This window comes from Silurus aristotelis (assembly GCF_946808225.1).
Source record: "Silurus aristotelis genome assembly, chromosome: 7".
NCBI classification, from domain to species: Eukaryota; Metazoa; Chordata; class Actinopteri; order Siluriformes; family Siluridae; genus Silurus; species Silurus aristotelis.
In genome coordinates, this window is record NC_139580.1 from 31,656,172 (window position 1) to 31,671,880 (window position 15,709).

The 15,709-nt window shown below is 40.6% G+C and overlaps 2 protein-coding genes across 3 annotated transcripts in view; both read left to right on the plus strand.

Annotated features, from left to right (window-relative positions):
• The first annotated feature begins 376 nt into the window (after positions 1 to 376).
• Positions 377 to 13,578, plus strand: prc1a (protein regulator of cytokinesis 1a). Of its 2 annotated transcripts, XM_083546347.1 has the most exons (15): positions 377 to 535; positions 2,836 to 2,968; positions 3,872 to 3,994; positions 4,304 to 4,537; positions 4,992 to 5,162; positions 5,291 to 5,440; positions 7,623 to 7,770; positions 8,835 to 8,971; positions 9,062 to 9,157; positions 9,252 to 9,398; positions 9,968 to 10,078; positions 10,190 to 10,288; positions 10,384 to 10,551; positions 11,063 to 11,100; positions 13,016 to 13,578. In XM_083546347.1, exons 1-15 carry the CDS (start codon positions 522 to 524, stop codon positions 13,062 to 13,064), a joined length of 1,818 nt encoding a protein of 605 aa, XP_083402473.1. In that variant the 5' UTR covers positions 377 to 521; the 3' UTR covers positions 13,065 to 13,578. The 2 variants fall into 2 exon arrangements, with proteins under 2 accessions (XP_083402473.1, XP_083402474.1); XM_083546348.1 differs by lacking the exon at positions 11,063 to 11,100.
• Positions 5,915 to 15,709, plus strand: part of LOC310728720 (uncharacterized protein) — a 75,418-nt gene continuing 65,623 nt past the window's right edge. The window contains exon 1 of the mRNA XM_083546534.1: positions 5,915 to 6,237. The gene's annotated coding sequence lies outside the window, so the exon portion shown is untranslated. The remainder of the gene's footprint in view (positions 6,238 to 15,709) is intronic.

A 15,709-nucleotide genomic window follows, 5' to 3' on the forward strand; every position in this document is an offset into this window, starting at 1 on the left:
TTAGATGCAGTATAAAATATTATTGAAATGAATAAATAAATAAATAAATAAATAAATAAATAAATAAATAAATAAATAACATATATATATATATATGTTATTTATTTATTTTTATTTTTTTGTATGAATTGATTTTTTTACTATGATTTTATTAGTGAAAAAATAAGTATAACAGTTATATAATTATATAATATAAAAAAAAGTATATGATCATATCAATAAAAGATATTTACTCGCTTTAACATGTTGATGAAAGTCCTTTAGTGATTAATCTTACAATCAGCTGAACAAAGCGGCTCCTCCCTCCAGCCAATCAGGTCGCTGGGATTTGGTTTCGGTGACGTGTCAGCGCTGTAGCCAATCAGCGTCAGGGACGCGGGATTTGAATCGCTGAAGGAACCGCTTCCGGGAGTTTGTATTGAACACAGCAGCAGAGATCCACTGAGCGACCAGTGGGAATCAAGTGGCTCTTTTTCGTTTATTATTTTTTTGATGGTGAAAACGGATTTTATTGGAGCTTCATGATGAGAAAAAGGTAATAATAATGTGAATAATTTATTATTTGATGTTTAAGTTGATGGACAGTCAGCTGATTAGAGTGAAAACTGAACTATGATCATGATTAGGGAATATATATATATATATATATATTTATTTTTAATACATGGTTTAATGAAATAACTTGATATAATAATAAAATAAACTCCAGCTTGATTACAGTGTAAATATCTGTGCTGGTTATCTGAGGTAGCTTCCCCGTGGTTTCTTCTCCATGACCTGGACTCAGCTGAAACCCAGCAGAACGACTGCATGATGTTTTCGTTCAGAAATCTCTGAATTATAAATAGTAAATAAATGCAATAAGGATTTAAAAGTGCTCATAGAATGTGTTCTCCTGATATTTACGAGTCAAAAGTATTTGGACACCTGACCATTTACATTGCAACTGTTTTTTTTTCTGTCAAACGCACTTGAAGGTTAAAGGAGCAATAGGGGTCTTTTTTTTCTCTCTCTTAAACAACCCTGGAGATGTGAAGAAAGTGATGGATATATACAGACTTTCAGATTTTTAATACAAGTTGAGTAAATACGTGGCTGAGAAAGCGCGCCCCCTATCGGTCATTTTCCAGGTTGGATTTTGTGCAGGAAAAAACACACAATTGTCACCACTGAAAGTGTTACTGATTGTGTTCTAGTGGCGTGAACTTTACACTGGTGGTGTGTTTTGGACTAAAATTAGAGCACAGCAACACTAAATGTGGACAAGGAGCTCGTCTTCAGAACGATCCACTAGATCCCACTGGTCTTTCTCTGAATCAGATACGACTGTGCACATCACACTGTGTGACCACACTAAATAAAGAGCTTTAACACGGGCGGGTCGTCACGTCATCACGTCACGCCGATCAGAAAGTGTAATACGGTGTGTTGTTCCTCGATTTTAGCTCTTAGATAAATAAAGAATTGCACTTTGGTATCTCAGAAGACACAGAGTATTTTGGATTTGTCCAGAAGTCAGAGAAGATGGTTTAAATGAATGACCAGGCCTAATGTTAGATATGACCGTCTCCAGACGGAGATTAGGATGATCAAGATTTAAACAAAACGAGTAGAGAAGAGCGAGGTGACACTGTTAATGGTGAAAGCCGCCATGATTTGTAAACGGGGAAGAAACCTGTATTCCAAGAGTCTTGTTGAAATTGCACTGTTTCCTGTAGCGTTTTCTTGTTGCAGAACCAGAACCTCACCTCGAACGTCCTCCCTAATGCACTTTTAACTACCACCTCACAACACATTCTCACAACACATTCTCACAACACATTCTCACCACGCCTTCACCGAGCCCTGAGATCACCACTGCTGAACGTCTGATTAAACATAGACTCCATAAACCCCAGACGTCCCTCCACTGCATCTTCTAGCTAAATAAACACTAATCCCATCAGCTGTGCTCCAAAATCTAGTGGAGAGCCTTCTCAGGGGCATGGAGGTCATTTTAACAGTGTAGAAGGACCTGGTTTGGAGTGAATGGGAATCTGATGTTGAGGTTTGCACAGTTTGGTACAAACGTTGGGTTTTAAGGCACGGTTTGGTAAAATTGCAAAACAAAACTGCTTTTTTAAAATGTATTTTATTATTATTGCCAAAGTTTATTTACATTTGCAGCATTTAGCAGAGCGACGTACAAAAGTGTTCGTATTAATATTTCATTATTAACATTTGCGATCAACTTGCATTTTTTAAAACCATTTTAAATACAATGCCTGCTTGATTAAATCATATAAAATGTTTTATAAAAAAGAAAATAGAATAAATCTAATTGTTGCAATACAATTTATTATATTGATTCAATTGTGCAATCAATTTAATTGGTGCAAATTAGCTTGATAAGATAAAATTGTTTACATTTGTGTGTTTTACATTTAATATTTAATTTTCTAAAGTTGGATATAAAATGCTAAAGAATGCGTAGGGGTGGTGTTCGCTGCTAAATACTTTCTGGTTAGAGGCAAGTGCTATGGATTCTTTAGCATTTTCATGCATGTGCAAAACTAATCGTATTTCTGGTACAGACATGGTTTCCTCCAGAAAACATGTTCCACACGTAAAAAGTATTGAAAACCTTGTACCAAGAATTTCTGTACAAATACGTGAACTGTTCCACCCTTAAGTGTAGCTGCAGACTCGCTCAGCCGCTTCTCTCACTCATACACAGTAAATGATTTATTACTTTTATTTTATTTTTTTAAAGTAATTGTGTGTGTGTGTGTGTGTGTGTGTGTGTGTGTGTGTGTGTGTGTGTGTGTGTGTGTGTGTGTGTGTGTGTGTTGTCAGTGAGATGCATGCTGCCGAGTCGGTGGTGTGTCTGAATAAAGCCCTGACTCACCTCAAGGACATCTGGGAGGAGATCGGCATTCCAGAGGACCAGAGAGTGCAGCGCACTGAGGCGGTCAAAATGCACATCAAGGTAAAAACCCAGCGTTCCCAATCCCACCAGTTACATCAGTGGAAAGGAGAAAGTCAGACCTGCATCGTCATAAACCGAACATGTTCACATACTCATTTCCTCTTTCATTTGCTTCTGCAGCTCACTTATTATTCAATCTACATATGAGTGATGAAGAACTTTCTCAGCTGGGAATTGAATATAATTTGATCTTATGACCTCCAGATGATTTCTTGAGATGTAATTACTTAATACTGGAAGATCCCTTCTTATCAGGACGGAGTTAAGAGTACATGAAAATCAGACTTGAGTGAAAGTAGGCTCACAGATACACGAGTCACAAACACCAAATCCAAAACCCTAGATTTTGTGATGTTTTGTTTCCTAAAATTGTAATTAAATTGTACACCTCGTTAACACTGCATTAACCTTCAACACGTCTAGCACACGCCAGCATGAAATAAAGACCCAACAAGTCGCTCAAAAAAACGACAAAGTAGTAAAGCAGTGTTTCAAAAAGGGGACCTTCAGTTAACAAATAAAACGACCACATCGTGTCCCTATCAGCAGAACTATTAGCTTTAAATAGACAAATCAAATTAAAGAATTTTATTAATACAATATAAAGTGAATGATTTTAGATTTGAAACCAAATATTCAGAGTTTATTGTGATCTGATTCACATCTCAGGCTCAGAGGGCAAATATTTTTATTCAACTTCAACAAAAGCTGTTTCTCAAAGTGTTTGGAGTTCATTCCAGCACTTTTTGGAATGAAAACGAGGCCAGTGGATGAGTGTTGTGCCTTAATGACATCATCAGCGGCGCAAAGTTGGTAACGTCGTCATCAATTAAAGCGTAGCAGACTAAAAACTACATCATCTTTATATCTTTGCTACTCAGTAAAACTGTTTTTATCTTTTAGAATCTTCTGGAAATGATGATTGCAGAAGAAGAGGGTCTAAAAAAGAGGTTGATGAACAGCATCGAGTCCTGCCGGACAGAACTGGGTAGTTTGTGCGACGAGCTTCAGCTCCCTCCGTTCGAGGTGATTTCAGCAGTCTTTAGACTGAAGTGTTCTCTACGCTTTCTGTACCTAGCGGTTTGATTTTCTCTAGAAGTCAACCGATTCATCAGGTTTGCTGATTCATTGACACGATAGTTGCATGCTGGAACTATTGGCAAAAATCCATACAATAGTTTTTCCGGGTTGCGTTATACAGTACAAGAGCAGCCCCTAGAGCTGAATCACTGACACTACGTGCTGTTTATTTGAAGTGTGTTTGTGCTTAAGCTACCTATCTGTATCTAAAATCGGATGTCCTGTTGAATCTTCTGTTGTGAATCTGTGTGTCAGGAGGATGATGGCCTCAGTATGCTGCAGCTGGAGAAGGAGATTCGCACTCGCCTGAAGGTGATGCTGAAGCAGAAGAACCAGCGTATGGGTGAGCTGAAGAGTCTGATCCAGCAGGATCGCGAGCTGTGCGATATCCTGTGCGATAACCCACACGCCATCGATCCTGACCGCGTCCCTTCTGCCCAGCAGCTGCAAGACTACCGTCAGCACATCTCCAGCCGCAACCAGGAGAAGGTAAAGCTCACACTCCCATACTCATGCCTTAGCTCACCACATAACCGTTATAGTTCCTTGATCTTGCTGTGCTGAGAAATGTCCAACTTGTTAAACTTGTGACCTTCAGATCCACAGTCCAATGTTTTAAGTCCCAGCACTTCAGATCCGATTAAACCAGAGGAGCAGATATTTGGAAAACCTATTTCATTAAATTGCACGTTATTATTGAGGGACGTATGTAGTGTAACTGCTGAATTTTGTGGGGACCCATAATTGTCACCACCTTTCACCCCACCAGCCGTGTGTGTGTGCGTGCGCGCGCGCACATACAAGTTTTTTATTTATTTATTTTTATTCATTTTTTATTCTGTGTATTTAAGTAAAGAAAGTGTGTTGTGAATAAATGTGTGTTGCATTGAAGGTTGTATTTGTGTGTGTGTGTAAGTTGTACTGACTCGAGGTTGTTCTTTAGGAGCACCGTTACGCCAAGTTCGTGTCCATCAAGCGTCAGATCATCGTGTGCATGGAGGACCTGGAGCAGATGCCCGACACCAGCTTTGAGAGGGACGTAGTGTGCGAGGAGGAGGAGGCCTTCTGCCTCTCGATTGAAAACATCTCCGCTCTGAACGTCCTTCTGAGCCAGGTGAACTCACGCACGTTCTTCACTTCCCCCCCTGAATGTGTCCCACACGGACGACTCTACTGAGAGCGGTGTTTTTGTTCTCTACATTTAAAGCTGTTTGTACTTCTGCTGTTTGCGTGTGGTTTCAGTTGGAGAAGCGTAAAGCGGAGATCGAGGAGGCGTGCGTGTCGTACCGCGCCCGAATCACAGAGCTGTGGGAGAGACTGCAGATCCCCCAGGAAGAGCGAGACGCCACTGTGGAACATATGCAGTGCAGCAGAAAGAGGAACATGGATGCTGTGAGTTTGATCTTTAACCCTCGCAGCATGACACAAAGACACACACCTGTACTCAATTCATTTCATTTTTATTTGTATTGCGCTTTTAACAATGAACATTGTCTCAAAGCAGCTTTACACAGATAATGTGGTGATTAAACGTAAATATGTTCTTTGTAAGTACGTTTGTCCCTGATGAGCAACTGTGGCAAGGAAAAACTCCCCGAGATGTCATAAGGAAGAAACCTTGAGAGGAACCAGACTCAAGAGGGAACCTCATCCTCATCTGGGTTGCACCAAATGTCCATTTGAAGCAGATATACAGTGCTGCGGGGTGTAGTGATGACGATCAGAAGCAAACTGTATTCCTGAGTCAGTGCAGCAGACTGTTGACATTAACTACAGTCCAATCCATCCTCAAAGCACCCGTTCTACTCCGGAAGAGAAGGATATGGATTATTAAGTGTACCTATTGGTGTATGAAAGTTAGTCACTGTGCAGTTTGGACTCTGGCAAGACTCGCTATGGCAGCATAACTAAAATGGAGAAGCAGAAGGTAACACAGACATGAGGATCTCTGGGATAAGAGACGACCCACCACACCACCATCAACAAACCTGAGTGAACGCGTGAATGTGAGGGGACGACAGCATACAAATATACCAGTTCACCAAACACTCTATATCAATGTTCCCTCCAGATCTGAGCCTTTACCTGAGAAAAAAAATCTACTGATTAAAGGCTTGACTGAATAAATACGTTTTCAACCTCGACTTGAACACTGAGACTGTGTCTGAGTCCCGAAAACTGATTGGAAGGTTGTTCCATAACTGTGGGGTTTATAAGAGAAACATCTGCCCCCTGCTGTAATCTTCATTATTTGAGGAACCAACAGATAGCCTGCACCTTTTGATCTAAGTAGGCGTGGAGGATCATCCTGGTACAGAAGTTCACTCAGATACTGCGGCGTGAGAGCGTTAAGTGCTTTATATGTCAGTAGTAGTATTTTATAATCAGTGTGAGATGGAATTGGGAGCAGTGTAGATGATTAAAACAGGGCTGATGGGATCATATTTTCTAGATCTAGTGAGGACTCTTGCTGCTGCATTCTGAACTAACTGAAGCTTATTTCTGCACTTACTCCAACACCCAGACAGTAAAGCGTTACAGTAGTCTAATCTAGAAGTAACAAAAGCATGAACTAGTTTTTCTGCATCCTGTAACATCATCATATTTCTAATTTTAGCAATATTTCTAAGGTGAAAGAAGGAGATCCTGGTGATATTATTCACGTGAGACTCAAAGGAAAGACTCGAGTCAATAATCACACCAAGGTCTTTGACAGCCGTACACGCTGAAACAGAAACACCATCCAGAGATGTTAGGTAATCGGAAAGTTTACTTCTAGCTGCATGTGGTCCTAGTAAAAGTACTTCTGTCTTATCTGAGTTTAGCAGAAGAAAGTTATCGACCATCCACTGTCTAATGTCCTTTACACACTTCTCAACATTGTTAAGCTGATCTCTCTCATCTGGCTTTGCTGAAATATACAGCTGTGTATCATCAGCATAGCAATGAAAGCGAATCCCATGTTTATAAATAATTTCACCAAGAGGCAGCATATATAAAGAGAAAAGCAGAGGGCCTAAGACAGATCCTTGTGGATCACCAAACTTTACCTCAGAGAGTGTGGAGAACTCACCATTAACATCAACAAACTGATAGCGATCAGTCAAATAAGACCTGAGCCAAGAGAGAGCTGTTCCCTTTATTCCAACAACGTTCTCAAGTCTAGCAAGTAGTACAGTGTGATCAATAGTGTGAAAAGCTGCACTAAGGTCGAGCAAAACAAGTAAGGAGACAAAACCCTGATCAGGGGCCAATAACAGGTCATTTACCACCTTAACTAGCGCCGTCTCTGTGCTATGATGAGGCCGAAATCCTGACTGATACATTTCAAAAATATTATTCATAAGTAGGTGTGAGCAGAACTGCTGTGCTACAACCTTTTCCAAAATGTTGGATATAAAGGGGAGATTTGATATTGGGTGACTCCTCCATCACCTGTATGGAAATGTAGCTGATCTACGTGCCCCAGGTGGCAGGATTGTGGCAGGTATAAATTATAGGGAACTGATGGTCTGTTGAAGAGGAACACTGCTGTATCTACACTTCATTCATCTTCTCCCTTTTCTTTTTCCAGCTGCACGCTGAGGTGGAGCGACTGGAGGAGCTGAAAATTAAGAACATGCAGAGTGTCATCGAATCGATCCGAGGCGAAATCGAAATCCTGTGGGAGAAATGCTTTTACAGCCTGGACCAGAGACAAGCCTTCACTCCATATTCCTCTGGTACATCACCCTTCACTGCTAAATCAGAGCACTGTCAGAATGTGCTGTCTCCAAATTCTCACATAACCTCAATACGCATTTTAAACCCAGTTAAAGTGACTGTGTGGACTTCCATCTGACTCTGCTATACATGTAGGGATTTTGTGAGAGTGAGTGTGTGATGGTGTGTTTTTGTGATGCCGCTCATCTTTTAGTGCCTGTAGTAGTGATGTTCCGTTATATTTAGTTAATCGGTACATTTTATTGCTACACATTTGATTTGTTTCTGCAGCTTCATTAAACCCTTTATATTAGAGGGTTAATTTAACTGCTAGACTTTGGCATAATTTAACTACAATACACTCCATTAAACGCCACACGACTCCATTAAACGCCACACGACTCCATTAAACGCCACACGACTCCATTAGGAAGTAAACTACACACGTGATTCATGCAGAGTGCCTTTGTGTTTGATAATTTTTATTAGAGATATAAATAAATAAGAATAAAATGTGAAATTAAAACCTTCGACGCAACACTTATTGATGATGTCTTTTCTTTACTCGGATTAAAAAAAAAAAAAATCCAGCGGGAATATATATATATATATTTTTAATCCCTAAACATTTTCACTGCTGCGTCAAGTCTCAAAATCGGCGATGATTTAAATCTGATCCGGCGATTAAAAGCGTCCGTGTGGAAACAGCAAAGGTTCCATTCGGTGTCCTGATGATTTTTTAAAACACTGTAGTTTCTTTAAAACATTTAGAAGAATGTTTAGTCTTTATGCTCTGTTGAGTTTTACTTATAATAAACATACATTTGCATAAAGCATCAATATTTATCCATGTTGATTATCATATTAACACCTTACAGTAATCATTTACGGTACGTTTAGAACTGATACAGATGTGCGGGTAATTGAGAGTAAATAATTGAGTGGATCGACAGTCCTGATATAAATGTGTATTATATTAGTGGATCTGCTCATCAGACATTTCTCTATTGGAATTTTTACTCATTGCATTTTTCTAGGTTTTGATCCTGCAACATGTTTGATAACTAAATTTTTCTATATAAAGATCTTTTCACTGAGGAGCTTCTGGCTGTGCATGAGCAGGAGGAGCAGAGGCTGAAGCAGCATTACGAGCAGCACAGAGAGCTTTACTCTGGAGTGAGCAGCTGGCGGAGTAACTGGCAGCTCTTCCAGGAGCTGGAGGTGAGTTGTGACTAGCGCTGTTCTACTAGCGCTCTACTAACACCCTTCACTGTTTCCATAACGAAAGTTCTCCGTCTCCTCCCAATCCAGAAAAAGGCCACAGACCCGGCTCGCTTTCATAACCGAGGAGGCAACCTGCTACGTGAGGAGAAACGACGAGCAGAGCTTCAGAAGAGCTTGCCCAAGGTCGGCTCCTGGCCCGCTTTAGATCTTCCACGGTGTGTTTAATGCTTGCAGCATTGGATGAAGCGTGACGTTTGGGTTGTTTTTGTTTTCTTAGCTGGAGAAAAGTTTGAAAGTTCAGATCGAGCAGTGGGAGGCAGAGCACGGCTCCGAGTTCCGGGTCGGGGGGCAGCACTTCATGCAGTACGTAGAGGAGCAGTGGAACCTTCACCAAATGGAGAAAGAGAAGGAGAAACTCGAGAGGGTAATTACTGCATGGGAAGAGTGAGGGGAGTGTGTGGAATATTGCATTTACTCCATTTAGCAAACGTTATTTACCAGACTGGCAGCTTGCTGATGCAGGGATTCAAACTCATGACCTTCTGATCAGGTGTGTGTGTGTGTGTGTGTGTGTGTGTGTGTGTGTGTGTGTGTGTGTGTGTGTGTGTGTGTGTGTGTGTGTGTGTGTGTGTGTGTGTGTGTGTGTGTGTGTGTGTGTGTGTGTGTGTGTGTGTGTGTGTGTGTGTGTGTGTGTGTGGTATATAAGGTTTATGAAAAGGGATAGAAAAAGTATCCACACACTTCCTGTATGGAGTATCAGGTTCTGTCATGCTGGAATAATGTTGAGAAGCCTGGCTCGTGTCGTCTCGGGATCCACAGAATCCGAGATCAGCACGCCGATTTCCCCTAACATTGTTTACATGTTCTGCATTATACGTAAAGAAAATGTGATATTTTTAATTCTTGATACAGACGTGCAGTCGTTTTTTTATTTGTAGTTTTTGACGTTTCCTCCTCAAGGTGAACATGTAGTCATTCTGTTTCTATTTTCAGCAAATGAAAAAGAGCAAGCAGACGGAGGAGGACATGCTGTACGGTACCGCACTCAAAACCCCCACCAAAAGAAGACTAGCAGGAACACCGACACCTGGAAAATCTCGCAAGGTGAAGCTTCGTGTGTGTGTGTGTGTGTGTGTGTGTGTGTGTGTGTGTGTGTGTGTGTGTGTGTCTTCACAACAGATCCGAGCTGAACTCTCTCTACATTCTCTCTTTTAGCTGAATTCTACCTCCAGTATCAGCAGCTCTACACCCAACACTACCATGCGCTCCATCTGCCAGTCTCCGTCCCTGAGACCACCTCTGTCCTCCAGCAGGGTGAGACTCGTTCCTTAGCCATACAGTAGTTGATTTCTACATTCAGCAGTTGTCTTGCACTGTAGAACACTGCACCATCTCCTGCTCTGTCTTAGATCGGTTTAGGATTGCGTGCTCCTGCTCGCACTCCCCGCACTCCCCGCGGCCTGGAGAGAAATAAGGAGAACCTCTCTCAGCTGAACGGAGCTCTGCGCACCATGACCTCCAGCCCATACCGGAGCTGCTCCATCAACTCCGTCGCCAGCTCCTACTCCGAATTTGCGGTAATTCCTACGTCATTGCACCGTCTGCAGCACTCGGTCCAGTTACACAGAGAAGCTTAAAGCAAAACGCAGTGCATGAAACTAAACCCAGTCCACATTGAGACCCGACTTGCAGTTATAACAGCCTCCACTCTCCTCTGGGAAGATGTTCTACTAGATCTAAGTGTGTGCTCATTCAGCCTCAAGGATGTTAGTTAAGTGATGGTACTGATGAAGGTGAGGAGGCCTTTTGTGGCAACAGTTTGGAGAAGATCCACATGTAGGGGTTTACTGATGAGCTCAGAAACTGAAGCTGAATGAATGGAGCGTTGAGATATCTTCAGTATTTGTTTAATTCTTGCTAAACTCCTGACCAGTGATTAGTTAGGAAGATTCTAATATGCTACTATTCAGGTCATGAGCCCTTTTTGCCCCAGGGATTTGTTCCCACACACACACACACACACACACACACATCTCAGGGATTTAGCAGTCCAGTTTACATGTCGTCTAACTCTGCATTCTGTTCTAGAGGGATTGTGTCAACATCGAATCCACAACCATCTCCAGGTCTGTATGATCTTCACCCCGGCTTGTATCCTGCATTACAATTTTTTTCTCTTTTTTGCTTCGGAGCGTTTCTCAGACCAGAAATGAAGTTCTCAAAACGACTCGATCAGACCTCCACGTGTCGTCACGTGCCCATCATAAAAGCGATTTCTTGCTCTGAACAAATCACGAACGTTTTGGTTCATTCGTTTAATCGGTCGTGTGTCATTTTCTGCCGTTTCCTACATGTGGATCACAATATATTCCACTGGTTCTCATTTTTAACTCCCACAAACAGTCACTGAATGTGAGACGTTCAACCGGTCGTCGTCTTACGTCTGTGAATGAGGTGCACTAATGAAGGCGAGTGAACCACATCAGATCAACCAATCATCAACCAGTTCTCTAAAACAGGTCAAATTTTATTTAGCGACAGACAGAACGAAACCCAGAATTACACTTTCTGGAGCTGAATGAAGGTCCAGGAAAGGAAGTGTGAAGTACAGAAGAATTTCAGCTTTGTGCATCCTCATGCTACCAGTGTTCAACAACTGAAGGACTTCTGATTGCTATGAGCTGCACCGCTGTTTATTTTCGAGAGCTAAACGAAGGATTTTGACAGAAGTTCAGGCTTTTGCATGAGATTCATAACTATTTAGTGTATAGCTTAAAAAAAAAAACGTCTTGAGTCGATTTATGATTTTAATTTTAATTAGGAACTAATCTGATCCGATAAAAATATTTATGGAGTTTAAAGTTAAACTACAGGTAAGGTGTAGATCACAGATTGATTTCTTAATGATTTGTTTAATCATAAAATAAATTTTTAAAAGTTCAGGCTTTTGCACGAGATCCAAAGGGTGGCGCTGTTTGTACAGTTGTTTTGAGAAATGCATTTCCTGCTTTGCGAATATTCTGAATGATTTTAAGAAACGCTCCGAAGCAACTAAAGAAAAAAAAACTGTAACCACCAACCTCATGTTCCTCTTTTAATATGACTAACGACCACACAGTGTAACACGTCCTTACACGGCACCTACACGTGTGTGTGTGTGTGTGTGGGTGGGTTGGGGCGGACGTGCGAGCGGTCATGGGCTCCTTATTTTTCTGTTTAACTGGACTTTGTGCTTTGCCAGACCTAAAACTCACTGCTGTTCACACACTCGCTCACTGTTCACTGCTCTGAACATTCTCTTACAGCACAGTGTGTGTGTGTGTGTGTGTGTGTGTGTGTGTGTGTGTGTGTGTACATTATATAGTACTTGGAACTACAAGTTGGTATCAGAAAGTTTGGAGACTCGCTCCATTTACAAGAAAGTACTTTATTTATCTACGTTTACACACGATCACCTTCAAAATAGTCTCCTTGCACAGTAACACAGCGCCCCCTGTGTCCTTCTGGAAGCACCTTCTGCACCCCTGTCGATGGTAGTTTCCGGCGAGAACCTCCCATGTGAGAAGAGCTCGTAGCAGGATGCATTGTTGTGGCGCATCCAGGTTTTTCACGCTCCACAGATCTGGTCGCTTTTGCCAAACGTCCTGAAATGGTAGACGTGGTGACGCACGCGGTCCAAACAGCACCAGTTGCACGGCTCCTGTTCTACACAGGACAGTGTCTTTTGGCACACTGACTTCTGAAGGTCGGTGCTCCCTGTGACTGCGCGTGCAGCCTCGTGCTGCCACCTGTTGGCGTGTTACAAAACTAATCTCTAAAAACTTTTTGATACCCCCTCGTATATTCAAAATTGGTGTTATTTATTTCTGATCAAACGATGACTCAAAGATTTGCTCATTTCGATGAACAAGATTCAAAGAGTCGAGTCTCTAAAATGTTCTGATCTTCTCATCTCTAATAAGCACAGGCACTGATTTTAGTGCCCGAGTATCCAAACCGACCAGGTTCGTACTCATGATGATGGTTTGCTTTCTCTTGCAGCGAGAACTCTCACAAGCTTCAAAGTCCAGCTGCAAGGCTGGAGTTCTGAACTCCACGGTCACGCGCTGACTTCTGCGCTCATGGATCCAGGACTCTCACTCCGACCGTTTCTGTAGATGAAGACATTCGAATGAGATTTGCTGAATGTAAAATGACCTGCAAAAGAGATGTGGAAGTGTAAATATGTTTTTACTTTTGTTTTAATGGTTTTCTTTTTTCCTTTCTTTCTTCCATTTAGTGTTTTTTTTTTTTTTTTTTTCCTCTTTCATCTTGACTTTGAACAAATCAGTTCTCTGTGGACCTGGTCATGATCAAGAGTTTTTATAAAAACTGCATTAAACTCCTCTTCTCTTCTTTCTAAACATTCCTTTGGGCTTGTACAGTATTTTATGGTTTTGAAAGCACATTTGTTGTTTTAGGATTCGGATCTGTCTATTTAATGCCGCCCCCCCAAACCCCCCTCCCAGACTAAATACCACACACAAACTTGACCTTCATTCCTCATATGTTTCTTTACTTTTGTACACTAAGGACAACCTGCAAAATAAATGTCTTCATTCGGACCTGATTCTAAAACGTCTTTATTCCATGATTGCATCTAAAATGATCAAACTTACTACAATCCTGTCATTATTTTTTATGTGCAGGATAAATATATTGTATTTTTACTGCAATGTGGAACTGCTGCGAGTACATGCGGTTATCCAGATAAGAAACCATGTAGAAGTTGACGTTCACACCAAATACCAGAATGAAGAAAGTGATCTTTGTGATTGTGACTTTTTGATCCTGGTATAAAATCTGCTTGTATTTGTTGGTGAAAATGTCTGGGTTTTTTTGCGCTCAACAGTAGAAAAGTCTCAATGGTTTGAGGAACATGTCAAAGGAACTTGTCAAGATTCCCAGCTTTCCATTATTTGTAAAAAAGTACTGGAGGAAACAAGTTTGATCCATGAAGGCTTTACCTTACAACATACTGGATTGAATGTATCTGCTGCACAAGGACCTACATGTTATTAGATATGTGCTTTGAATATTGTCCCTGATCAGAGTAAAAAAAAAATATTTTTTGTTGTTGTTTTTCCCCCTTAACATTGTACATTTCACCTTCTTGCCATTCTCTCAGTCCGACTCATGAGGGATCTCCTGGGAATAGTTTTCCAAGAGTTGTTGAGTGCTTGTTGGCTGCTCTTTCTTCACTCCCAAATCACCTCATCTGCATTTAAAAGGAGTGACTGAGGAGGCCAGGTGGTCCGATCCAACACTTGATCACTCCCCTTCTTAGACAAATAGCTCTTATATAACGATGTGTTTGGGGTCATTTTCTTCAAATAAATTGTATAAACCAGATGGACTGGCGTGTGGTGGAAATGCGTGGTTGAAGCTACCATCAGCATCACCAGCAAAGGTAATTTTAATAAAGGTATCCTCTGCAGCAGAGGTAGCTCTTGGTCTTCTTTTCCTAGGCCTGTGCTCATGAGAGCCTGGTTCACCAGAGCGGTTGATGGTTTTGGCAGCTGTATGATTTTTTTTTGTACAGTAGTTACAGGAGCACTAATAGTGATATTGACTATAGATATTGATCTCAGGGAATGTTTTCTTTCCACTGTCTCCTTTTGGCTGTTTATTGTGGATTGAATTCAATATCTAGATGTTATGAGTTATGCAATGTCTATTATTAAAACTGATGCACAAAACTTTCTGTAAAGGTTCACTACTGTTCTAAGTTTCTCCAGTTGTGCATAATAGAAATCGCCAAGTTTCCCTGAAGTCTTAAAGCCTTAGACATGTCTTTGGAATCCTTTCCAGACCGATGCAATTCCAATTACTGTTTCTGTTGAATTTCTTCAGATCTCTGAATGACGTGTTGATTTTTGAGATCTTTTAGCTTCACTTTGTCAGACAGGTAAAGGATTTTTTTTTTTTAGACAGGGCTGGCATGAATCAGGTCTGGGTGTGGCACATGAAATTGAACTCAACTTAAAAAAAATATATATAAATAAATAAAATGTTTACTCATCATTTATTCATCATTTAGTACGAGGTGATTGGGGGCAGATACGTTTATACAGCTTTTTCCCCCCTTAATGAAATAATTTAAAAGCTGCCTTTTCTATTTTAAGGGTTATTTTTGTGTCATTTTAACATTTACTTGATCAGTTAAATGTGACGAATATGCAATAGTTAACTTGGAGCATATGATGTATAAACATTAAATATTTAATGCACGTTGTATGATGAATCATAACTACATCTGTGAGTGATGTTTTGAAATCTTGGATAGAAAAAAGGCAGATTTTGGAGCAGGTTGATAAACAGAACTTTACACTGATCCTGATGATAAATTAAAGTCACAGTTAAGAAGCAAAGCAGCTACAAAATCAAATGTTATTACACTTTATTCAACTCTGCTGCTGCTTGATGTGTGTGATGTACGTTTTTGAAGCCTATAATAACCCTAGTGGAAAAAGAGGAATTTGGAGATCTTGGCCCATAAGAAATAATGTTTATTATTTTTAAATAACAATTTTTTTTTGACACGGATGAAGGTTTTTGCCAACGGAAAGAAGAGATTAATGCTGTAGAGAGAGTGATGGATGAATGGATGAACAGAATTTTATATATATATATATATATATAAAATGTGGTTATTTGATGCCTTTGGTTAAGTAATTTCTAAATAAATTTCTATAA

What these genes read in the sequence shown, in the direction of transcription:
- prc1a (XM_083546347.1), top strand. An exon ending in AGCTCTTCCAGGAGCTGGAG is followed by an intron (nt 8,972 to 9,061) that starts GTGAGTTGTGAC and finishes CTCCCAATCCAG; the next exon opens with AAAAAGGCCACAGACCCGGC. An exon ending in CACCTGGAAAATCTCGCAAG is followed by an intron (nt 10,079 to 10,189) that starts GTGAAGCTTCGT and finishes TCTCTCTTTTAG; the next exon opens with CTGAATTCTACCTCCAGTAT.